We start from the raw sequence: 27,514 nt of genomic DNA, 5'->3' as shown, positions 1-27,514 counted from the left end.
GTTTTTTGTTCCACCCCAAAAGGCCTCATACCAATGGAGATAGTCATCATTACTTATATACCCATGATCCTCCTCTTATCTAACCAATGTGGACTTTGGTCGCATTCCTAACAATATTATGCATCTTTTAGGATTTGTAGTTTCCCATGTGCGGGAAGAAGTATTAGTATTAATGGTTTGATATGAAGGAGATGTAAGGGTTTGATAATAGGTTCTATATTTCATCCAATGGAAAAAATATATATTTATTTTAAGTTTTTCCATTGTTTTGTAATATTCATCACGAATCTCACTTTGTTTAGTTTCGGTAAATGATTCAAAAAATTTATTCCTTTAAGAGTTTATTTTTGTCAGACCAAAACTCTTTATCTAATTCTATTTTGTTAATTATAAAGGGTTTGGAAATAACATTTAACTGGTTAATATTTTGTTAATTATAAGGTTGATTCCTTATCTTTTGTATAAAAAGGTTGTGGTATTATATTATCAAACCGTACTCCTGGAAGATTTATAGAAGTATTTGGTTGAGGAGGTTTATACATAGTAGAAAATCTAGGAGGTTCATACGTAGTAACAAATCTAAGAGGTTCCAATCTTGAAGATTGAAACTGCATTTCTACACTTCCGTCTTCATTTTCAATCATACAGGTTAATTTTGGATCTTCAATTGAAGGTTTAAAAGCGTCTTCTAAATTCCATCTGGGATTATGAGTAATTTGATCCCAAGATAACATTTTTGGAGTAAAAGTATTTAAGTATTCCGTATTGGCTTCCATTAGGAGGGTTTGGTCTTTGGGAGAAGTCTTAAGAGCTTCGGGGGATAAATTTGTATGCATTAGTTTATAATGTATTCGAAATATTCCTACAATAGATTCAGTTTGTGGTTCCCAATCCATGTTTTGAATTTTAATATCAAGCATTAATGATCTAAGTATATTTCAATTACTTAAAGAAACTGAAAAGTTTGGATAACAATTGAAATAGCTGGTCCTCGTTCTAAATTTGATTCGACTATAGAAAGTATTGAGTTTGAAAATTTTTTGTCTTTTATCACGTAACAGTAATAGAATTGGAGTATCTAATCCTATTCTATAAAGTGGTTTTATGGCAATTTGAACTAATCCTATATGAAGAAATTTATATTTTTCTTGGTATTGAAGAATTGATTGTCTTGAAAATAAACAAAGAATTTCTTAGAGTTTATTGATTGAGACTAATTGTTCTGTGGTTTTGATTCTATAATCTTGAAGAAAATCAAATTTTCCTATTTGATAAATTGTTTTAATATCTACTTTTGGTATATTCCAATTATGGAGGTTTTTCTCTATTTTTGCTATTTGATTTCTTGACTATTCACTATGGAGGGTTGAGAATCATTTGAATAATCTTCCATTAAATTTGAGTTTTTTGTATTATGAGTATTTTTCCATTAAAGTCCTATTATAATTCTAATTATCTATTATGACAAATAATCAGGATGCTGAAAATTCTACGGAACACTGAGCTTACCAACGGTCTTACGATTCTACTGATGAGAACACAAGGCTTACCAAAGAGTTATCCAATAGAATTAACCAGCAAATTTGGTTATTACCACAAAGGATAATTAGAATGTTATTAAGACAAAGACTTAATGACAATTTAATGCTAATGTAATTGGACTAACACACTCTACCAGTAAATGATCATGAAGCATGGAATAAAGCATGGAAGAAATGGAAAAAATGGAAAAAATGGACACGTGATGTGTGTGTAGCATGAAGAATATGGGATAGATGGAGTTGATGGAAGCATGCATGGCTGTCACGTGGCAAAGAGAAAAGTGAAATGATAATTCTTATAATATGGAAAATTATGATGATAGAATGAAATGAGCATGTTGGTATTGATGAGGCAAAGGTTTAATACAATATGTGTGTTTGAAATGATGATGAAAACTTTGTGTAAATTGAAAGTTAATAAAAGAAGACTAAATTATTGTTCAAATTATAAAAATTGGTGAAGAAAATTTGACCTAAATAAAGTAGGTATTGAAAATATTAAAATACTTGGAACTTACTTGAATTGTTTTGGAGAAATGAAGAACTTCTTTATTTTATAACACAAGGTACAAGTTCTCTTGATTTTCTCTCAAGGAAAAAACTCAAAAGATGCGGAAGGAAAAAGTCCCTAGATTCATAATAAGTCTCTTTTATAGAGATAGGAAGCTTAACCATTTACCTTGGGTGGACACGTTATAGGACACATGACACTAAAGTCTAAAAACCAAACATTTGTATAATACATTGAAGCTTAAATTTGACACGCGTACAACATTTTGTCTTCAATTGGATTTTGTCGTCTACTTATTTGGATCTCATTTTCTTCTTGACTGGTAATGGATGGAGATGAAATTTGTTGAAAAAATAATATTGAGCTCTTCTTCATTAATTTAATTTTAATTTAATTTTCAAATTTCAAAATTAAAAGAGGGAATTAACTTTTCTCCACTTAATTCTCTCAATCATTAATGTGCGGTGATTTTGCAGGAAATTTCTTTTTTCTCTTCTTCTCTTTTGGGTTGATACAGGAAAAAAATAAAACTCTCTGTAATTTTTCAAAAAAAAAAAAAACCATGCTAATTCCTCTAAAAAATCTCTCTGTTCTAAAATCTCAGAGCCCACACCTCCTGAGAAATTCTGATCCCAAGAGAATACAGAGGTCATTCTTATGGTGGTGTCCCTTGGATTTACCATTCGTTGGATCGTGATTGTTCGTGATCGAAAAGGAGCAAATTCGTGAAGAAGGTTTCGGCATCTTCAAGGGTAAGATCTTCTTCTCCTTCTTTTTTGCATGTTGTAAATTAAATATTAATTGCATAAAATGTGTTATGTAGTTTTATTGTTATGTAAAAATTAAAATTGGGTCAATCCTCGCTTCCGCCATAGAACTTCACAATTCCTTCAATTAGATTTTTAAAATTAACTCTACTATATAACTTTTGGTAGAAGTTATTTTCTCTTTACAATATGTGAGGTGGAGATCATATCTCAAAATTGGTGATAGTACAAATTCATGTAAAGTTGAGCTATACTCTGTTGATAATGCAAAGTTGAGTTATGTTCATATTGACTAAAATTTATCATCTTGTAGTCATCATGTCACAACAAAAATTTTAAAAAAAAAAAAAATTAAAATATCATTTTAATTTAAACTTTAATTCTGTATCTATAAATGTCCAAATTTAGACTATACTTTCAAGTTTCACTTCAATGAAACTTCAAAACCCATAATGGTATTGAACACAATAATAAATAGTAGTAATAGTCTTTCATCGAAAAAGGGAACAAAAAGGAGTATACAAGAATATAAAATCAACCACATACCTGAAAGTCCAATCGAAACGTGGAACCGATGGTTGAAAATTCCCAGCAAGTGCAAATTCCAACAGAAGAAACAAACCCAATTAAAAGATGAGACGAAGTACTGTGATGGGATGGGGATTATGACTAAAGATGAGAAATGGTGAAGCATTTGCACAAGTAACATTTCTTCCGTTTCCCGTACTGAAGATTCAATATCCGATGAATTTTCTTGATATCAAAATGTTACAAAATTATGCAATAGGTCCTTTGTGATTAGTCAAAGTGCACAAGCAAAGTGCTCAATTGAATGCCACCAAAAACAAAAAACCTACAAGCTATGGCTACTTTAATATTGCATACAATTCATTAAATAAAAAGTACGGAATCAAGAAGATGAAAAGATGGAGAGTATGGTCCGGATTTTAATTATTGGTCATATTCTCTAATTGACGGGATTTCGTTAAAAATTTCCTTCGTTTTGGGAAAATCTGATATGAAATTTCCTTCGTTTTGGGAAAATTTGGTATGAATTATGATGGGATAGTAAAAAAAATGACCTATAGGAAACCACAAGGATCCTAATTGTGGCCGATGAGACAATATTTATGAGAAAAAATTATTTGTCGATCTAGATAAATTATATTAATTTTAACCCTACACATTCAATTTCATCCATCTAATGATTGAACCTAAATTAGGATTCATTTTAGGGGCTGTTTGAGGTGCTGAGATGATATAGGATGTGGAGAGTTCTGATGTCTAGAGAGCTGATGTTTGGAGAGTTCTGATCGAGTATGTTCAAACATTGAGATGATATACAATATACAGAAGGAAGATGACAGTGAGATACAAAACACGTTTCGAAAATAGGCCCACAAACAATTAAAATTGGTGAGATAAAATAATGGACCTCCAAACACTGAGATGATATAGGATGTGGAGATATACCATCTCATGTTGGACCCCCAAACAGTCCCTTAATGTTGTCTTATCTCTTCGTTGTTAGGACTACAGTTGCGGCCACTTTGAGTCAAGATAAGGCTATAAATAACCTAGTTTAATTCATACGTGTTTTAAGGTTTTCCATAAGCCTTATTCCTTGTGCAAAATTTGTGTAAAGGGTTGTAATTACTTTGATTCTTAGCGTTTTAGGTTTGTATTAATGGTTCTTGAAGGCTGAAGTTTTTATCTTTGGTTACTTAGTGAGTTAACATCACAAGTTTATCTCCAAGAGGATGAAGACAATTCAGCCATAAAATAGGATAGTGTGCACTTTCAGGCAGGTGGCTAGTTTTTTATATTTTCTGAATGCTGGACCCTAATGTGTTTTATTTAAAATAAATAAATCCTCTAAAATGTTTTATATTTAACAATGTCACTAAAAATTAGAAGGCGAAATCTTATTTCAAAAAAAAAAAAAAAAAAGAGAAAAAAAACTAAAAACTAAAAGGAAAAACCTACTGAAGAAGTAACTAAATATAAACAGCAATAGTACCAATCAAAAGTTAACAAACAATTATCAAAATGCTTTTTTTGCTCTGCACGGCAATGGAATTACCACGTTGACAGAACAAAGACAGTGAATACACAAACCTCTTTCCTCCATTTTAATTCTAGAGAAAGAATTAGAATTTTTGCACATATATAAGCATATATAAACAGGAGATGAATTTTTGCTCGTTCATACAACAAGCGCTTAGTTCATCTAAATGCATTGTTTTGCTCGTCCATATAACAAGCAAGCATATTCTAAATGCATTTATTTCTTTACCCAAGGATAGCAAATTATGCTTCTAAGGGAGGGAGAGGGAAAAAGAGAGGTAGACTCGCAGCAAATAAATTACCTGGTGTCTGCTCATCTCTTAGTCCATCTTATGACCTTACAGCTCCAGATTGAACTCTGTTTGTGGCAGCATTAATGCTATCACACTCTGACGGCCACTTTCGCACGGCCAATTCCGACGAACAACTCCTGGCTTCCACAATCACCTCCGACGACCAACTCTACCTTCGCACAAACAACTCTGACGACATACTCTGACGACCACCTTTGCATGGCCAACTCCAAGCTCCGGCAACCACATCAGGTAAGTAACTCTAAGACCCAACTCTAGGCTCCAACAACTACCTTCGACGAAGACCACCTTCACACGGTCAACTCCAGGCTCTGGCAACCACATCTAACAAGTAACTCTAATACCCAATTCTAGGCTCCGACAACTACCTTTGACGTCAACTCCGACAAAGACCACCTTCGACAATCAACTCCGGAGACGACCACCTTTGACAACCAATACTAACATTCACCTCAGGTGACCAACTCCGACAAAAACCACCTCTTACTTGTAGGGTCCAAACTAATTGCACAATTCTCTTAATAATTAATTCGAGGTTAATTAGTTTTAAGTTCAGAGTCTACTTTGAATGCAAGAACACTAGGTACCATGGTCTAAGTTTATTGTTGGGGGAAACAGAAGCTTTTGGTTTGGATGCTTTGGTGGGTTCGGATGAAACAGAAAAATCTTACTCCAGGTTAGCACATCTACCTCTGAAATGCCATGCATCTCGGCATTGCCCATCGTATCAATTGTCAACTTGCCTACTATTAGTCATCTATGTCATCCATACATTTGAAATAATTATGAACGAATATTAGGTCAGTGGTCTAACGACCATGTTAATACATAAATCTACCTCTTGAACGCCATTTGTCCTGCACTGCCTGTGTTGTTAGAAAGTTCCCTTTTGTTGTTGATACACAATACCAAATACACGCACCATAAAGGCATCGCCTACGACTTTTATTCCACAAAAGAAGAGTTTATTGCTAGATGGTAAGATACATGTTAGTAAGATGAGAACACGAACAAGAGGGGGCATTATATCAAGTTGTTAAAACATCACCTAAATATTAGGACTCTTCCCTAAGAGGTTTGTAGACCTTTGAAAGAGAATAAATGCTCCGCATTTCTATAACTCAATTCAGCAAGTTCTTCTTTACTGATATCCAATAAAGATGCAACATAATCAAGGACCTGCAAAAGAGAATAAAGCATATGTTAAAAAAAGATGATGGAAAATGAACCAAGTCAAGACTGGAGCCGTAGACTTTTTTAATTTAAGATACAAAACAAGGCCAGCATGTGATTTAATTAAACGAAATGGCGGCTGAAGCCAACTCTACCTCTCTACTCCCGTTCTTGCTGAAGAGTAAGAGAGATTATACTTTTACTAATATTAAAAGTTGATAATCCAGATTATAAAATGCTATCAATGATCAGCAGACAGCTGTTATGCTGGTTTCCTTTAAGCCTTTTTTTTCCATTTCGTTTTTCTAATGTTTCTTAAGCCTGTTAATATAATGTACCATGGGTTGCCAAGTTGTTAAACCAACTATACATGCCTCTTTCACTTTTTAATGATATTAGACGAACATAAATATCCATCAACCAGCTATGAATAAAATATTCAGTGAAGTACATTTTGGATGTTTGCTGGGTGATTGAGAGTCTCTCTCGGCAGTGTTGATGCATCTGTAGAGGAACAAAGCAAAGTACTTTGTTGTGAGCCTGTTGGGGCAGATTGTTCTTGGGTCTTAAGAAATTCAGAAAGGGAAGGATCGCCTTCAACCAAATATAGGGAGTCTGACTTTGACTTGGGAAGTGCATCAGGCGCATCAGTCTCCAACAAAATCCTATCTGAGGGCACCTGGAAAAATTCATAAATCATGATGTTACAGATATAAAGGATTTGGTGGGTTCCATTCTTTCAAATGGTGCACCCTAGAGATAGAAGTTTTTACGACATTTCAGTTACATAATCCAACAGGATGAAATTTCTTTTGACCAACGGACTTTAGGCTGAATATTCCAATCCACCCTCTTTTGTACTCACATATTCTTGTTTTGTATACTTGTATCTTATCTTTTATGTGTATACTACACACACGCACACAAGGATTTTCCAAAAGATGAGAAACATTACAGAAAGGGAACCAACCATTTTCAACATTTTCTTTGCCTTCTTTGCCTCCATGGACATGAGAAAACCAGAAAATGAAAAGTAAGCACCTAGCTTGGAGAACTCCGGAACCATCTGAGCAGATCCTAGATAAGAATGCAGAATGAAACCAGCAGGAAAAGGCCCCATAGATCTGAAGCAATTGCAATGACAGAACACGGCATGCAAACAAATCAACAAATAGGGGACATGACCAAGAATGGCAATTTGAAACTAACAATAAACATATAATTATTAGGAAAAGTCATACTTCATTATCTGAAGCAGGTCACCAAAAGCACGGACACAATGGATGGATGCTGGTCTTTCTAAGGACTTAGCAAGCTCTAGTTGTTGCTGAAAGACCTCAATCTGCAGCACTGTTATATGTCAAGAACAGGCTGAGGATAGTTTTATAAAAAAATCACTGAAGTATTTAAGAAAATCTGTTTCTTACAATCTGAAAATGTATAATAGGCATACATTTTCTTTCATAACCTCATAAGGAAATGTACAATAGCCATACCTGATCTGTAAAATTGATCTCCTTTCCTCGTGAACCTTTGTCCAGACCAATCTGAAAAGGTAAACATTAGTCCTAAATTTAGCAACCTACTAAAAGGATATCTCATGTTGTGGCAACAAATTAATCATAAGAGATCTTTGTGCTATTCTGGATCCTAGCACGTAGTTAAAGGACAAAGATAATAAAATTAAGGGCGCACAATCTAGGAAGCTTTTTTCATAAAAGTTATTGTATGTACAAGAATATCCAAAATCAAGAACAACAGGGCACTAGCAGCATGCATAAGCAAGAAGACCTCAGTATAAGTATCGGTTACTTTGTTTCTCCAAAAGAGAAAAAGAAAAAGAATTATTGAGCAGAAAGAATTCATCTGATTCCAAATTTCTTCCCTCTTTTTTCATATTTTACCTAAAAATGAAATTTAGAACTTTAATTCCTAACAAAGTATCCGAAGCAAAATTTGATTTTCAAGGATGCAGCTTTGCTACAAATGGCTACAAATACCAACCTCTCCAACTGCTGCGCTTGGTACTGCTTCAAAAAATTCCTTAAGTTTTTCAAGCCAGCCACGAGTTCTTTCAGGAACAGACCTAAATACAGCAAAATGGATGAATGTCATACAATATACTTCATAATGGCAATAAAAGAATAAAAGGCGTGTATACGGGGGTGAAAGTGGATAGTGCTTACCAGGGATGAAGACCAAAGGATGGAACTATGCAAGGATACGATTCACTCAATTGCTTGACCAAATGCCAATCTTTCTATGAAATCAACAAGAAGAAAAAAAAATGAGCAGGAGACAGCACATATCAAAAGAACAATACACAACACAAGATGAATAACTATTGTACCTCGGAGATTCCATTAACAGAAAAACGAACAACACCAGAATCCACTGCTGCACTAATTAATTGAGGTGCTTTATCAAATATTCTTGGATCTTGGAGGTGACAATGTGCATCAAATAGTCTCAATGAAGCAGACAATTTAGCCATCCCTGTGTATAAAAGCAGAGGAAGAGTTTCATCTTATGTCAGGAAAACATATCCAAGCCGAAGAGTTCTTCTTATGTCGGCAAAAGAATTGCAACTTAAAAGTTCTTCAAAACGTAGTTAATCTTTCCAAGAAAATGCATAAGAATATTTCCTGTTCAGAGAAATCCTCCAACTTCAATTACAGTTCAATGACAGTAGAAGCTTTTAAAAAAATTTGAGATTCAGCGATAGAGAAAACATAAGTAAATCGCACAGCTAGAGCGGTACCTTCAGTTTCCATTTGTGGATGATTAACTTTAAAGTGTAGAAGCCTATATCCATTCAAATTTAATACTTCATAATGTAATTTACCACGTCGAAACAGTGCGTTAGAACATTTTCTTCTCGCGAAAACCTAATACAATAGCTAATGCAGAAGATTTAAGAAATTGGAGAATTTAGCGAGCGAGAGAGATATACAAAAAATCACATAGCGAGCACAGGACCTTCGTTATCCAACTGCGAAGGATTTCAACTCAAAAGCCTATTATATCCATTTCAGTTCAATTCTTCATGGTGTAATTTATCGTATCGAGAATATACGTAAGAAGATTTCCTACTCAGAGAAAACCTACGACTTCATTTACTGCAGAATTTAAGAAATAGGAGAACGAGTGAGCGGGAGAGAGAGAGAAATCACAAAGCTAACACAGCACCTTCGTCTTCCAATCACGAGAGTCCGCAGAACGAAGCGAATTAGAAACGAAACGGAAACGCGATCAATTTCGAAACGAGAAGAATATTACATACATCAAAGTAGAGATACAATTCAAGCGTCTGAGTTGGTCCCTAAGATTTTAAATTCGCCATATTCATCTTCAAGTTTTGTAATATAAGTTTTGGAAAATTTCACAAAATGATCCAAAAATCAAAATTTTTTCTAACCTCCTCATGTAAACTTTTCTACCACGAACCCATGCAAAATTCCAAAATTACCTCTAGTTTTAAAATAAAATTCTTCCGACCATTTGCGCGCCTTTACGAATACTTTACAACGATAGGTCCCTTCACTTCATTTCTTTCATTTCCTTCTCAAAGCATTTATCTTCGAAGAATTTTCTCTCAAATTTGCTTCTGTTTTCTCTCCGAACTTCAGTCGAGAACTCCTTGCAGGTTTCTCTTCGAACTTCATTACCACCGTCGTCGTGATCTGAAAGATATGAGACTCTTCTCCTTGAAGAATGTAGGTTGATATTTGAGGATTGACTATCTTTTAGGGTTTAATCGCGTATTTGTTCGTAATTGATAGTTGAGAGAATACTAAGCGATCAGATAGAGAATACTAAGTGAACGTTTAGATATTTATTGTGTGATCGTTTAGCTAACTGTTACGTCCGATTGTTTAGATATTTAGGGTTTATATCGTGTGATAGTTTAGCTAACTGTTACGCGATCGTTTAGATATTTATTGCGTGATCGTTTAGGTTTATATCGTGTGATCGTTTAGATATCTGTTGTGTGATTGTTTAGTTTTCATTATGCGATCGTTTAGATTTTTTTATATGATCGTTTAGATTTGCTTGTAATGTGCACGATTGTCAGATTGGTAAGATGGCGATTGTTTACTAATTCTTGTAATGTACACGATTGTTAGATTGTTAAGATAGTCGTCCCTACTGAGAAATATTTCCCTACTCCAGTCGCTTGCCAAGTCCATAAAATTATCCCTATGACTAAGAATAAGTTGACAAAAGAATAGATGAGACTGTATAGGAAAACGCCTTTTAGTCCACTATTGGATATAGATCTTGTTTTTAATGGACACCTTTTGCACCACTTTTTGTTAAGGGAGGTAGCCGATGTGAACCCAGACGTTATATCATTCAACATTCTAGGGAAGAAGGTAACATTCTCCCAATAGAATTTTAACTTGATAACTGGGTTGTGGCTGACCAGGGAAACAGTAGAAAGAGAAACAAGCGGTGAAAGGCAGCGATAACTCATTCTTGGACCGAAGGACCCAAATGGAAAGGATAATTCTTGCAAGGATGTGGAGACCACATTTGAGAACTTATATTTTACAAATGACGAAGATGCTATCAAGGTTGCATTGGCATTATTTATTGAAACGATGATGATTAGGAAAGACAAAAAAACCCAATTCGATGTGAATATATTTGGGATTGTTGATGACCATGACGTCTTTGTACATTACGACCGATTTTCTCTCTTTTACCAACATACATTGAATAGCATGAAGACTATCATGCGCGGGAAGAAGGAGGCATATGATTCAAAGAAAGCAAAAGGTGATCATCGTGCCTCACATTACTGTATAAAGGGATTCGTACTTTCTTTTCAGGTATGTACTTTTGTTTCTAATTCATTTTAATATACATCGAACCTGTGTGTTATGCACATGTAACAAAGTTTCCATATCGTAGGTTTGGGCTTACGAAATTTTATCCACATTAAGTAAGTTCATAGCCACCAAAGTCAATAAGGATGAAATTCCTAGAATTCTTAGATGGACTTGTTTTTGTGCTCCATCTTATAAATCATTTAGCAATAAAGTTTTCCACCCAAAAAAGTAACTGATCATTTCTGACTTGCTCATTTGTTTGTAGTTTCATGCATTCTGACTTGCTCATTTGTTTATGTACAAACTATTGTTGTGTCGAGACTTGTACCTAGCGCAGAGGAGATAAAGTACAAGGTGGACCGACTGAAAGGACTTAATGTGGTTCCTGTTGTTGGAGCAAGAAGGATTGAAGGGGTTGAACACTCAATCGATACTCACGAGTCCTTTGGGGGGCACAAAAGAGCATGAACCCTGTGTAGAAAACTTTGAAAATGTGCAAGGTATAGAGCTAGAACCACATATGCCGGTTCAGGCTAACCCAATAGAGTTGGAACCACGTAGGTAACAAAAGTTATCAAGGCATCGTCATTCTAAATCATACAAAATTCTTAGGGAGGAAATTAAAGAAGCAAAGATTTGGAGAACTTGACTACCATGATCCGTCGGATGGTAGATACATTTACTGTTTAACATCATCTGATGGGCCAACAACTGAACGAAATAAAGATAATGGTCCATCGTCTGAATGAGGTATGCATTTCTAGACGATAAGTTAAATAGTCTTAAACGATCGTTTAGGTTTTGTAGACGATCGTTTAGATTATCATTTACATATTCTTAAATGATCGATTACTTCCCTTAACAGAATAGTTCGTTTGATTTGTTCAGGATAGTAATAGTAATGAGGGTCCTCGTGATGATAATAATGGTGATGGTGACAATAATGAGGAACCTCGTAATAATGATGATCCCCTTCAGACTGATGCATAAGATCCCCCTCATAACTACCAAGAAACCTACAATGTAAATGATCCCCTTCAAACTGATGTAGAAGAACATGTCAATGAACAGCCAGTTGGGACGATCAGTGAAGTCCCCACTCAAGTGTTCAGTCTTAGAGTCCATTTCATTGTGGATTTAGCCAAGGTTGTGGGGACGTCAACTAAAAAGGATGCTACTGAAGTCGAGGTATGACTACTGCATGAATTAGTCTTCTTAATATTATATATCACTAATTTATAATTTAAATATAGGAAAAAAAATGACCGAGAGCGTCAGAAAAGAAAAAAATCAACCAAGCTCTCATCTGAGTTGGTGAAAAGGGGGAAGAAGGGAGATTCTCAGCCCCAATCTTCTTAGTCTCAATCGGTCACAGTCAATCCCAACTCCTTGGTCCCTGTACCTGACTTCCCCATAAGAACCGTTAGTTCCTATGACCCATGCTTCCCAGTACCAGATGTTCTGTGGAATGCATACAAAAGATGGAAAAAGAACCCTAAACCCAAAAACGAGGAGTGAACGGTCTAAGGACCAAGGGTTTCTTCAAAATGCTTGAGCAGAACACATGGGTGCTTGGAGACATGAGTATTTCTGTTTATTCATTAACCAAGATCGATCATTCAGAAGTTTCTTAAGCTATCACACAGATAACTTATATTTTTCTTTGTTGGACCAGACTATGGATCTTCTTTTGATGCACGTGAATTAGAAGTTGTACTCAATATCTGACCTGTGCACATGTCGTTTCATGGTGATTGACTCGAGCTTCACGGTATGAAAATTTCACATGTTTGTTGAAACTACTCTTCACTCAACCATGTATTTACATCTTACCTGTCCCAGGATGCTTTGATGGAGCCAGAGTGTATTACTTGTAAGATCCAGTTAGGAGGTATTGAAATGGAGAGTGGCAAAGTGGCAGGTTGGTTGGATCATTATGAAGGAAAACAATCACGAGGATTTTCATGAGCAGCGGAAGGATCGTTCCAAATTCCATTCGAATTTAACATAAAACAATTACAGTCTAATTGGAGACTAACAGATCATGCACAAAACGAAATTATAGCATTCTTTAAGATGATACAAGGGATAAAGGATGCATACCTTTGAATAACCATTCTTCACGAATCCCTCGATCAATCTACAAGCGTCCACAACAACACAAACGCAATGAACAGATTGCTACCAACAGCACGAACACAACGAACAGCCAATAGCTCCTCGAACCCAATCGAGTCACACTCGATTCACAAACTAAGTGAGGACACCACCACAATGGTTACCTTGGTATTCTCGGTGTGAGAATCTAGGAGTTGTGGGCTCTGTATGATCTTGGCTTGAGGAAGAGACTGGAGGACAACAATCGTGTAAACAATCAAACAAGTGGGAGATAGGATGTTGTTTATCTTATAGACGAAGTGCTCGATCGTGTAGTAAATGACAGCCTATCGCATAGACTTGCCACTATGATCTTTAGCTACGATCAGCTGAATGACTACCGTATAGTCAAAGCTCCACGATTGTTTAGTCTCTACACAGCTATTTCTTAGTGAAACACTTTCACTTGATAGCTTATTGATGCATTATTTTATGCAATGAAATAATAGAGTGGAATGCGTTGGTGGAAAATGCGTTGTGCAAACAAGTTTTCTCAACAGGACCCAAGTATAAATCCTACTGAGTTTCCTGGTAAGCCTAGGGTCGAACTCAGGGACTAAGGAAAATAATATGTGGTAGTAATTTTTAGATCGCGGTAACAATAAATCAAAGAGTTGGTTGGTTTGTTGCTTACTGTATAAAATGTATGTGGCGGAGTTAAGAAAAGAGTTAATACTACGAAAGATGCGATGAATATGTGGAGGAACGGGTTGAGAAGGGGTTCAGCTAACACTTCCTAGGATTGCGTTCATGTTATGCAGTCATATTACATGCATACAATAGCAAATCATCTCTCAATGCAAATGCTACGGCTTCTAGTTTAGAACGCATGCGATATATGCGATGATGTCTATAGGACTTACACATAAGCCTCTATTCTTGTCTATGCAATGACAATGGACACACACACATACAAGACGACTGCATAATACCATACCTAGCTCTAAGGTGTATGCGATGCATGTTGACAAACAAAGCTTATCTCTAAGTCTCTATCTCTTGGTTATGCGGATCTAATCTTGCTCTCTCGAGTCTAGATTCTAATCTAGCTCTCTCAAGTCTTAGGTTCTTTCTTTAGACTCTCTCTTGAGTAGCTCTAAAAGGTGTTGGGCGCAACATAAGACAAGATGATCACATGCAATGAAGATCCTAGGTCATGTTAGCTGAGTTCTTCTCAACCCATTCCATAGATTTAGCTACTCATGTGTGCTTTAAAGAGAGTGAACAGATGTAGATAAGCAAGTTCCATTTTATAGATATATAATCGAAATACAGAATGACAATGAGGAATAAGAATAAAGAGTCTGGTAGCAATTTCTTGCTTCCCAAGGCTTTTACACTATTCTTCTCTATTCGGCTCAAAAGATAATTTTGCTCGCGCAAGAGTCAGCCTTCTCTTTGTTTTTCCACACCTCCTGGTTTCTCTCTTGAGCTGACCAGGGCAATCTTCCGGTGTCTCTTCCCTTCTCTCACTCCACCTTCTAAGTATAAGAAAATATGAACAAGGCTACTTCTATCTATGGAGAAAATTATCGAACTGAACAAACTCCTTTACTGAAGGTGGCCTTCGGTATTTATAGAGCTTCGGGGTGGAAGACTTCTTCTCTCTTATGATTGCACTGATGGGATGGCATTAATTCTCTATCTGATGCGCCGAATATTTGTCACCAAAAAGTTGAGTGTACTTGCTACAGTAGTTCGTTAACAGCTTGTCAATTTAATTCGAAATCGATCATCATTAGCTTTCTGTTCCATTGTGATTTCTTACGCTTTTCACCCAGATGCGCCCACCATGATGCGCCGGCTCTATGTGGTAACCTTCTTGAGCAGATATTCGTGAGTGCAAATGATCGCATAGTCTTGCGTCAACACAATCTCTCAATGCACTCGGACGTTAATTTCTTTGGATCGCATTTCTGCCTTGCGTCAACACATTTTCCTGCACAAAAATACATAAGTCAACTGTTTTAATGCGATGGACGCATGCGATTGCAATATTGTGAACTTAATGCTTTTGGACACAATATTGTATATTTTTATCATCGCAATCCTGCATTGTTTTATGACTTTGCACTGTGATAAAGTGCATTTCTGCCTGTTATCACTTATCCTTGAGTTCTTTCTGAATGAGGCAACTTTATTATTTTAGGAAAACATTTTTCCTTTTTATCTTACGGTTACTGTAAAACCACCGATAACCTCCCACTCAATTGGTTACTAGAGAAAAAGATTTACTTATCACATAATTAATATATTATAAATAAATATGATAACCAACTTACCATATTATATTTTTAACCACCAACTTACCATATTATATTTTTAACCTATAGTTTTAATATTTCATCTCATGAAACATACAAACCATAGTTCTTTTTCTATTTTATCGCACTTAATGTAAATCATATTTACATTAAATCCTCCACTTAATGTATTTCATACATCACACCAATTATATCATATATAATTGAATTTCCTCTTGTTAATTTGAACACTTCAAACTAACCTCAAGAACTGATTCTTAACTTGAATCCATTAAGCTACCAATGGGACTGTATGAACCTGTAGCTTGAAACTTCAACAGTATGTAAATAACTGACTAAACTCTTTAATCATGGGATCCACCATCCGTTAACTACCAAGCACTCCACTAAAGACCAATAGTTGCACTCTTCTCACACATATATATTTTTGTGTCCATATCAACCAACCAACAGTGCGATAACCCTTCAAAGATCACTCTTAAGTATAGCTAAGCCAATTTACCATTTTGCCCCTATAGTTACATCTTACTCCTTAAGTACCACTGATTTCTCTAATGAACAATAAGTCATAGTCCTACTATGACTGGGTCCTCTCTTCCAAAGAAAGGATGTGGCCACTATGTTCAAGACCCGGAATCAGCCCTTAAGGGAGCAATCTATCTACTTACCCCTACTTCGGGGAAGGATTCCATCTTGTGTAACTGAGTTCCCAGCTTCTTAATCAGACAAATCCCCAAAAAGGTAGGCTTGTTGAGTTGGCAATCTGGCCACTCTCACCCATACTAATCAAAGGACCGCCCTCAAAGACAGGAGTTCCCAAAACACTCAGGATTAAGGTCATGTCACCTATGGTCATTTAGGTGAGATGTAAGTCTCAAGTATCAATGGTGTTATATAAAGAGACAAATCATCTCATGGTTCGGTCTTATACAAACTCTTTGTATGGGACACCCCCGCTCGCATATCTCCCCATGAATGGTCAAGATTAGGCTATCGGTAGCAGTTTACAACACTTGCAAATCTCTACAAAGCGGGTCGTATCCGTAGTGTCACCAGGATAAGGTATCCCTCATTTATTCTTGTACTACAGACCTTTTAGGTTATTATTTAAGGCATGATCCACTTGTATATCTCATATACATGCTTAAGTTTACATACAATAACCATGAAGCTTTGTTTATTAAATATGAGTAAATGCAAATAAATAACTCTTATTTTATTAATAACAATGTGTCCAAAATTTACAAACTACGAGACTCTGGGAGAATTAAGACACCAATCCCAACACATGAAGCACACTTGAGGTTTCAGATGGACTTTCACTTCTTTATTGACTTCGTGCTTGGACCGTATGAAGAATACAAGCCAACATGGATGGATGTTGACTTCGTATTTGGGCCAAACAACACCGGCTTATGTTGGCCATCAATTTAGAGAGGTGCACAATTTTTGTATTTGACTCAATGATGAACTACATCAATGGCGACATACTTAATGGTCATCTCAAGCTTGTGGCCAGAGCGATACCTTCAATGTTGATTTCTGTCGGATTTGACAAAGAACATGAGACATTCAAGTACGGGCAATGGGAAGTGAAGAGATTGAAGGGGACCCTCCAAAAGGGCAAATCTCTTGACTGTGGTATTTTTTTGTGCTAAATTTGTAGAATACTGTGTAACCGGTGCTAATAGGGCTAACTTAACACAAGCTAATATGGAATTGTATAGGAAATAGTATGTTGCCTAGTTGTGGGCAAATAAATTTTTGTGGTAATAGAATTGATGTTTGACTATAATATCATTTAAGAATATGTACAAGATCGTTTAAGAATATGTATAGAAAATGTAAACGATCGTTTAATGAAAATTTAAACGATTGTTTGATACTATCTAAACGAAATAATGATTGTTTAACTAAGTGATCGCACGTACTTAGGTGGATCGTTTAGAAAATCGTGCCAAGTGTTATCAATATTTGTCTATACGTTTTCTTGTTATGTCATCTCTGACCACATCGTGTACACCTATGTATTTGTCGTGGCACCTCTCTAATAGAAGGTATCTTGACGGTTTGATGTCAACTTACACTTGTTATCTTTTGTGGTGGTAGAATCGGTTCAAAATCTTCAAAATCTTGTCTTCAGCTGCATTCTTGTCTATGTCCAACTGGGAAGATTGGTTCGGCATAAGCAGCAAGCACACACTCAACTGTAAACCATTTTGCACATAATGTTTGAACCTTAATGTTTCTCAGGGTTGCTGCAGATATTGCATGGGAGCACGGGATCTCGATGCAATTAAACTCCATACAAGTACATGTTCGTGAACGAAGATCAACCAACCCCTCTAAATATCCACCGTCCACATGAATTATATGCATATCCACCGGGGAAACACGATATGTTCTAGACATCAATTTTAATTCCTTAAGAATACTCATTGCATAATCAGTTACGATGTTTATGCATGCATCTTTCAACACTCCATTGAGGCATTCTACTATATTTGTCATCATCTTGTCATACGTACAATGGACTTGATAAACCCTTGCCCACCATTGTAATCCAACCTTCTCAAGATAGATCGTCACACCAGGATACTGATAGAGCTTAGCCCAATACATCTAAAACTCAGACATTCTATAAGCTTTCGCCCCTAGGTAGAAGTGTGGGATTATGTCCTTATTATTGAATTTGTCAACCAAATTGTTCTGAATATGGTATATACATAAAGCATGAAATGCATCAGGGAATATACTTGCAACAACCTTTGCAATTGAGATGTGACGATCTGATATAATCATTAAATTCAGAACGTCTCCTGTCGAAGCCTTCAAATGAGTCATGAACTAAGTCCATGATATATCGTTCTCACCGTCTACAATATTGAAGGCAATAGGATATATGTTATTATTGCCATCGATACACATTGCTATTAACAACACACCTTTGTATTTCTCATGAAAATGAGTCCCATCAACAATGATTACTGAGCTGATATAGTTCAAAAAACCCTTGATACACAGACCAAGTGCCATGAAAACATACTTAAAATATTGTCCATCCTCCACTTCAACCTCAAATATCGTACTTGGATTTGCAAGCTTAAGTGCCTCGCTATATGCCCTAACAATAGCATATGATTCTTCCGGCGACCTTCGTGTGAACACCAATCCGTACTCTCTAGCGCGATAAGCCAGCCCGTAACTTATGTTCGCTTCATAATCTCGTCAGACGTCCTTAACTATATCCCTCGGGCGACATGTTCGACCAACTTGTTCGTATTTGGACTTGATTAAGTGTCCAATAACTCAACTTTTTGCTTGTTGATGATTACCCATTCTCATTTTAAGAGAACTTATATATTCGCTCAGATATTTAATCACTTTGAAAAAATCACTTTCTTTCATTTTTTTCACATGGACCCTCTAATTGCATTCCTCCACCGAACATCAGACAGTTAGCAAGCTCTTTGTTGACTTTTTTACACGGTAGTCAAAGTTCTTTTTTATTGAAAGAATTTAACTGACAAATCAAATTTCGGAAAGAAAATTTGACAAAACTTTATATCCTTGTCATTCAGACAGTCATGAGGTATTGTGATGAGGTTGTCATACAATGGGCCCTCTGATGGTCTGGGTATATCTACATGGTTGGGTTGGAATGGTGGAATTCATTTGAACCGAAGGCATCACAATTGGTGGGACGAGAGCAGGTGGGGTTGGAACATGGATGTAAGGTGTTGGAGAAGTTTATGGTCATGAAGATTGTCCATATCCATGTTCAGTATCGAACTGTGAAATACATATGAGTTCACTGTTGTGACCAAACCAAGCTTCACTTTGGTCATCCCCAAGTTTTGACTGGTTGAAATGGGTTGATCGGTTGTATTGCAATGTTGGTACATATTGTTTGTGTGTACTCCATGACTCTTGCAAGGTATCACCGATACAAATAACAACATCCGAGATGCATCACTGCCTTCTTAAAGAAAGCTAAGGTCTTCATTATGTCGATTGGGGGAGCTAAGACCAATAAATTATAACAACATTTGATGTGTATATCAAACATATCCAGATCGATATTCAGTCGTTAATGCATCATACTCACTAATTCACTAACTGTTATATCATTTCTGACTTTCAGATCTTTCATATGATCTTCAACATAATTCCTTCCGGACTCATCCTAATCCCTACCAAATCGTACAAAGATGTGAAGAATGTCATTGATCTACAATGGGATAAGCAAATCTTAAGCAAATATTGTAATTTATGACTAATCGTTTATATATACACACACAATCGTATACTAAGTTATAAACGATCGAATACTAAGTTATAAACGGTTGTGTAGTAATTTATAAATGATCATGTAGTATTTATAAACGATCGTGTAGTACTGTATAAATGATCGTTCAGAAATTTATATAAGATCGCATATACAATACTAAGTATACGATCGTTTATAAATTACTACACGATCATTTATAAATTACTACATGATCGTTTATAAATTACTACACATCATTTATAAATTACTACATGATCGTTTATAAATGCCTACATGATCGTTTATAAATTATTACACGATCGTTTATAACTTAGTATACGATTGTCTAGTAATGCTAAACTACACTTATATTGTAATGAAAGATTGTGTATAGATTACTATATGATCGTTCATTTAAAGCTAAACGAAACTTATTATGAAAGCGGTCTGGGACAAGAAATATTGTAGAATATCACTTACATTGTCTCTATTTCTAAATTTGACGATGAAAGCGATCAACGAAGATGTTGGACTAAAACTCTGAGAGAACACTTTGAGAGAACGACGGGAGAATTTCGTGGGGAGTTCAATAGAAAGTGAATACTGAGAGTGACCTTCCCTTCTATTAATACCAATGTTATTGAACGATATTGGTAAAATATTAGTTGGAAATAAATGCTTTGGTGGAATGTTGGTGTTGTGTTGAATACACATTGAATGGTTGAAGGAAGAAGTGAAGGAACTCGTGTAATGAGAACTTAGAGCAGAAGCGGATCGACCAAATTCCATAAATTATCGAATGTAAAGTTTACTGTAAACATACAACAGATATGCATTTAAAATTAAATTATAGCATGTTGTTTTAAAAAAAAAAAGTTCAAGAAATATTACCTTTGAAGAATCTTTTCTTCACAAATCCCTTGAACATTCATGAATCCTTTTGAAGACTTTCTTCAAAATAACCTCGAAGAAAATCCAAACACAACCACAATGAAGTCCTCGGTATTCTCATGGTGAGAACCCAGGAGTCGTAAGCTCTGACTATTTTGGTTTGAGGGAAAGTTGGGTGGAGAAGGTGGATTGAAAATTCTCTTAAGAACACAAGAACACAGAACATTTCTGTAAAAAACTCTCTATCGTTCAACAACCTCAATCTCCAGTAGAAGAGAACGAAAAACTATATTTCTTTTATTCTCCTATTTGCCATAAAAAAGCATAACCACCACTTACTAATGTGGGTGAAGAGAAAAAATGGGGAAGGGAGTTGTAACTCCCTCCTTTATTATTCAAATAATAATAATATAATATAAATAAATGTGATAACTAATTTATCATATTATATTTATATTAAATTATATGTTATATCAAATATAAGATATAACCTATAGTTTTAATATTGTATCACATACAATATAAACTATAGTTTCTTTTTTCTATTATATGACATTTAATATAAATCATATTTATATTAAATTTAACAACTATGAATCACATTCATAGAAAATATATTTGAATCTCATTCAAATATTTATTTCCTCCCATTAAGCTATAATGTATCAAATACATTATGACAATTATATCATATATAATTGAAACAATTTAATTATATCATATATTTAAATCCCTCTATTAATTTGAACAATTCAAATTAATCCAAAAACTGATTCTCAACTAAATTCTTTTGAGCTATCAAGGGGACCTCATGGATCTGTAATTTAAAGCTCCAACGGTACTGAATAATTAATTAAACTTTTTAATTACATTATTCACCATCTGTTAACTGTCGGGCACTCCACTAAAGATTGACAGCTGCACTCTTCACACTACATATATATTTGTCCATTGGATATAACCAATTAACAGTACGATGATCCTTCACAAATTGCTCGTAAGTACAACTGGGCCAAATTGTTGTTTTGCCCCTGTAGTTACATCTAACTCCTTAAGTACCAATGATCCCTCTAATGAATAATAGATCATAGTCCCACTATGACTAAACCCTTCTCGGGCCAGGAGAGGGTGTGGTGCCACATGTTCAAGACCCAGAATCAGCCCTTAAGAGAGCAATTTATCTACTTACCCATGCTTTGGGGAAGGAGCGAATTCCATCTTGTGTAGCTGTGTTCCTAGCTCCCCAATCAGACGAATCCCCAAAATGGTAGGCTTGTTGAGTCGGCGATCTGGCCATTCTCACTCATACTAATTAAAGGACCGCTCTCATAGGCAGGAGTTCACAACTCACTCGGGATTCAGGTCGTTACCTATGGTCATCCTGGTGAAATGTGAGTCTCTATTATGAACGGTGTTATATAATGAGACTAAACATTTCGTGGTTCGGTCTTATACAAACTCATTATATTTATCATTTTTTTTACAATTTTTTTATTATTTTAATTCAAACTTGACATTTTAAAATTGTATCAGGTAGCTTTTTCCACATATACCTTAGGATTAATTAGAGAAATGGGGATGTTTTAGAATATGGGTTGTTTTCAAACTATTTAAAGAAAAAGGGTATTTTTGTCTTTATTTGCAAGAAACGCATTCAACATTATTTTATTTTTTTTTTGATCGGTTGTCTTGAATGTCTATCCTTAAAAGACGCATTCAAATAATTAAATAAAAAAAATAATAAAAGTTGGAATGTCAAATCGGTTTGAATGTGTCTGTTCAAAAGACGCATTCAGAGTGTGTCAAACCACCTTGTTGACTGTGATAGAACTTTTTGAATTTCTTCGTTTTCTACGTCACTCTCCCCTTAAATTTTACCCGTTTTCTCCTTGAATTCCATTACCTTCTTCCTCCATTTTCTCCTAACACCCGAGAAGCATTTTTTTTCTTCTATATTGTTCATATTTTCTCCCCAAACAACCATCCTTTTAACGTCTTTTTCATATTTCTCCCCCAAATTCGACAGTCATCTCAATTTCTACCATCTTCCTCACCTGTTCATATTATTATTTTATTTTAGTACAACATTTTTTTTGGTAAGTTGATATATATTTTTTATTTAATAAAAAATTAAGTTTCTCATAACCTTGTACTAATTTTTATTATTATTATTATTTTGTTCACAGTGGATATTATTTCGAAGAAAAATTCTATAAACGATCATTCAAAGGTTTTTTTTTCTTGTAAGGTGCAACATTTTTCTTTTAGTAAGTTGATATATTTTTGTTATTTAATAGAAAATTAAGTTTCTCATAATTTTGTATTGATTTTATTTTAATTTTGTTTACAGTGGATATTATTTCTAAGAAAAAATCTACAAATCATTCAAAGGTTATGTATATAGTTGTTTACTTTTATTTGAAATGATGTATTGAATATTGAATGTTTGAATGTTATTGCTATTGTTGTTGTTGTTGTTACTATGTTTACAGCTGATTTAGTCATTATCATTATTATTATGTCTATATAATGGAATATTTATAATTAATTTCTAAAATGAGGATGCATGTTATTGAGCAAGAAAAGTAAATAAATATTGCTTATTTTATTTATTTATGAAATACATTTATATAGGCAATGAGGAAAGTTACACATATGGGAAGCAAGATATAAACAACCCAACAAAATACATAACAAACCATAACCAACTAATCCTAAAACTCACCCACAAGATGGAAGAGATAAGTCAATAACTTCCATCTTGGACATAAAGGAAAGAAAAGAAGAAGCTAGTAAGGCCTTGGTAAAAACGTTAGCTAGCTACAGTTGTGAATGAATTGGAAGTAACTTGACAGTGCCAAGAACAACATGATCATGAATGAAGTGGCAGTCAATTTCTATGTGTTTAGTTCATTCGTGGAATATTGGAATTTTCAGCAATATAAACAAAAGTTTCATTATCACAGTATATTAAGGAAGGATGAACAATGGAAATAGAAAAATCCTTGAGGATCTGATCAATCCACAATAGGTCACTCGTTGTAGCTACCAATGCTCTATATTTAGCTTCTGCAGAGGATCTTGAAATAGTGGATTGCTTCTTAGCCTTCCAATGTATGATAGACTCTCCCAAGAGTATACAAAAATCAGAATCAGACTTCCTTGAGTCAAGGCAAGATCCCCAATCAGCATTCGAATAAGCTTTCAAGTGGAAGAAGGAAACAGGTTGTAAAAATATGCCTTGACCCGGAGAAGCTTTCAAGTATCTAAGTAATGATAAGGCAACATCAAGATGTTGTTGTCTTGGCTTGACAACAACCTGACTGAGCTTTTGGATAGCAAAAAATATGTCAGGGCGCGAGATAGTTAAGTATGGTAGACGTCCAATAAGTCTTCGATACACCGCAACATCTAATAAAAAGTGCCAACCTCATAACTAAGCTTCAAATTTGGGTCGAGAGGCAATGTAATTGGTTTACAAGCAAGAAGACCATTGTCCTCAAGAAGTTGTAAAACATAATTGCGTGACAAAACAATGTCTTTTGAAGATCTTGCTAACTTCAGACCTAGAAAATATCTAAGAGACCTCAAGTCTTTTAGTTTGAAGGCACTGTGAAGGTGCACTTTCAACTGATTTAACATTGGTAATGAAGCACCAGTAACTATTATATCATCTACATACACTAGCAAGGCGATAGACGAATTTCCAGAACCGTAAACAAACAATGAGTAATCGAATTTAGACTGAGTAAATCCAAGGTGAATTGGAGCACTTGAGAATTTGTCAAACCACTGCCTAGAGGCTTGCTTCAAACCGTAAATAGACTTGTGCAAACGACAAACTAAATGCTCCCCCTGACTGTGAACATTATGTTTATACCCTAATGGCAAGTCCATATAAACCTCTTTAACTAAATCTCCATGCAAAAAGGCATTATTGACATCAAGCTTAATCAAGGGCCAATTCTTAGAGACTGCAAGGGTAAGAAGAACTTTGACAGTTACAAGTTTGGCAACAGGAGAAAAAGCTTCGATGTAATTGAGCCCCTCTTGTTGTGTATATCCTTTAGCTACCAAACGAGCCTTATATCGATCAGTGCTCCCATCTGCCTTATACTTGACTTTTATATATCCACTTGTATCCAATTGAATGTTGTCCACTAGGTAAAGGAACTATAGACCAGATTTTATTAGTTTCTATAGCAAGAAGTTCATCTCTCATGTCCTTGTGCTAATGTTCATGAGGAGCAGGTTGATGGTAAAACGTTGGTTCATAAGTAGCAGACACATTTAACACAAAGTGTCTATAGGAAGGCTGCAACTTGTCATAGGACAAAACATTCTACAGTGGTCTGTGCATGAGGTCTTTGTAACAATAGATTGCAATGAGAATCACGAAGTTATGATGGTTGTTTGGTTGTTCTAGTAGAACGTTTGGAGGGAGGAGGTTCATTCAAAGTGTCATCATTTTGGGCATTAGAGGGATAATGAAGGTTCTCATTTGTAGAATCATCATAATCATTAACATGAGGCTCAAAAACTGCATCATTTGTCTCAAGTGCAACATCAGTAAATGTTGGAGTGATGAGCTGATCATAGGGAATTCCTGAAAAATTGAAAGGAACTAGTAAAACCAAGTAAGGAAAATAATCACTGACTTCTTCTTGAGAGCTAATCTGATGGAAAGGGAAGATGTCTTATGGAAAACAACATCTCTAGATATAAAAAACGTCTTGTTTCTATCAACGGTAGCCTTTCACTCCTATAGGATATCGAAAAAAAAAACAGATACAATAACTCTTGGATGAAACTTTGATATGTGAGATGATAAGGTAGAAGCAAAACATAGACAACCAAAAGTCCGAAGTGAATCATAATCAACATTTTTACCATTTAATCGATAAAAATGAATGGCCAAGATAAAATATTGGATGGGACTCGGTTAATCAAATAGGATGTAGTAAGCACACATTCTCCCCAAAAAGCAATTGGCAATCTGGACTAAAACAAAAGAGCTCGTACAAAATTTAATAAATGTTGATGTTTTCTCTCAACCACCGAGTTCTATTCAAACCTTTCAACACATGAAAATTGATGTAAAACGCCTTTGGAAGAAAAAATACTAAGTGAATGCTAACTCTGGTGCATTATCAGATCTGAAAACTTTAATGGACTGGCCATATTAAGTTTCAACTAGTTGAAAAAATCAAGGAACAATGGAGATAGCATTAGACTTGTTTTTCATTACAAAGACCCAAGTATACCGCAAAAAATCATCAACTATGATTAAGAAATACCGATATCCAGTATGAATAGGAACATGATAAGGCCCCCAAACATCATAGTGTATGAGATCAAAATTGTGATCAGCAAGTTTATTATGACTTTGAAAGGACAAACGCTTTTGTTTAGCTAATGAACATATCAAACACTTATCACAACAAGTATCCAAGAAAGAACCAACATGTAAAATGTCTTTAAATGAACTAAGATGTTTGTAAGAAGGATGTCCAAGATGATTATGCCAAGTAAAAACAGAGTGCTTAGTAGTAGAAGAACAAACAAAATTAGTTGACAGTGTAGAATTCAAAATAGAGAAGTTCAGTGACTTATTGGTCTGAGTTTGTAGTAGATACAAACCTTGCCACTTTTTAGCCTTGCCAATCGTTTTCAAAGAGAACTTGTCCTGAATTTCACAATAATCATCACAAAGTTTAACTGTAACAGGCAGACGAGCAGTCAAAGAACTTATGGAAATCAGGTTGAAACGAAATGTTGGTATTCTTCAATATAGTCTCTGTAGTAACTTGGATATTGCCAACAAAAGCAACAGAAATCTGAGACTGGTTTGGTAAAGAAACACTGTGTAACATCCCAAATTTTTTAGGTAATTTTCATTCAATTATCTTGAAATATTTGAGCGTTATTTTGATATATTTGGATTAAAAGTTTAATTTGTGAGGCAATATAACTAATTTAAAAAATATTTGTAAGGAATTGAAATTTTAATTCAATTTAAGAAAAAAATTGGATTAATTTACTTGGGGGAAAGTGTGATTTTAAATTATTAAATATTTTGAATGATGTAATTTATCTCAACTATTGCATTGTATGTTCCCTTTATTTTGGTTTGGAGCCAAAATTAAGTTAATTAGAGAAGTTAATGAGTTTGAGATTAATTTGAAAAGAGATTTGATTTTTTTTTTATTATTTTGGATAAAGATTTGAAAATTAAAAAAAAAAAAATTGGAAAAGATTTGATAAGAGATTTGGAATTTTTGGATTATTTTGGAGTTTGAATTTATTTATTTTATTTTTTTTGTAGAAGTTTGAGAAATTGAAATTTTGAGAATGAGATATGAGTTTGTGCATATATATTGCATTGAAATCCAAACAGGATTTGGATTTAAGGGTTTTATTTACGTTTTTTTAAGGAGAAGGGAAAAGAGGTTTTTAAAATAAATATATAGATAAAATGAGTAATTTAAGTGAAGGCAGTTGGAGAGAAAGGTCGAGGTAAGGGTTTAGTATGTAGATATTTGTTTTAATTTAAAACTTTCAAGGACGAAAGTTTCTGAAGGAGGGAAGAATGTAGACTACCGAATTTTTCAGGTAATTTTCATAAAATTATTTTGAAATATTTAGGCGTTATTTTGATAAATTGGGACTAAAAGTTTAATTTGGGAGACAAAATAATTAATTTAAAAGATATTTGTAAAAAAAT

General features: G+C 34.8%; 1 protein-coding gene across 2 annotated transcripts; it reads right to left on the bottom strand.

The window, feature by feature from the left end:
* Positions 1-6,113: 6,113 nt before the first annotated feature.
* Positions 6,114-9,769, bottom strand: LOC120072005 (TatD related DNase). 2 transcript variants are annotated; one of them, XM_039024436.2, is made up of 9 exons: positions 9,563-9,769; positions 8,724-8,869; positions 8,560-8,633; positions 8,378-8,459; positions 7,870-7,920; positions 7,615-7,715; positions 7,344-7,497; positions 6,825-7,052; positions 6,114-6,379 (listed from the first exon to the last, which is right to left on the bottom strand). In XM_039024436.2, the coding sequence occupies exons 2-9, from the start codon at positions 8,865-8,867 to the stop codon at positions 6,269-6,271; spliced, it is 945 nt and encodes a 314-aa protein (XP_038880364.1). In that variant the 5' UTR covers positions 8,868-8,869; positions 9,563-9,769; the 3' UTR covers positions 6,114-6,268. The 2 variants fall into 2 exon arrangements, with proteins under 2 accessions (XP_038880364.1, XP_038880361.1); XM_039024433.2 differs by having other exon boundaries at positions 9,135-9,638.
* Between the last annotated feature and the right edge of the window lie 17,745 nt (positions 9,770-27,514).

Source organism: Benincasa hispida, chromosome 1 (genome assembly GCF_027475165.1).
Source record: "Benincasa hispida cultivar pf3 chromosome 1, pf3_genome.v1.1, whole genome shotgun sequence".
Taxonomy (NCBI): Eukaryota; Viridiplantae; Streptophyta; class Magnoliopsida; order Cucurbitales; family Cucurbitaceae; genus Benincasa; species Benincasa hispida.
This window is presented reverse-complemented; position numbering and strand designations above follow the sequence as displayed.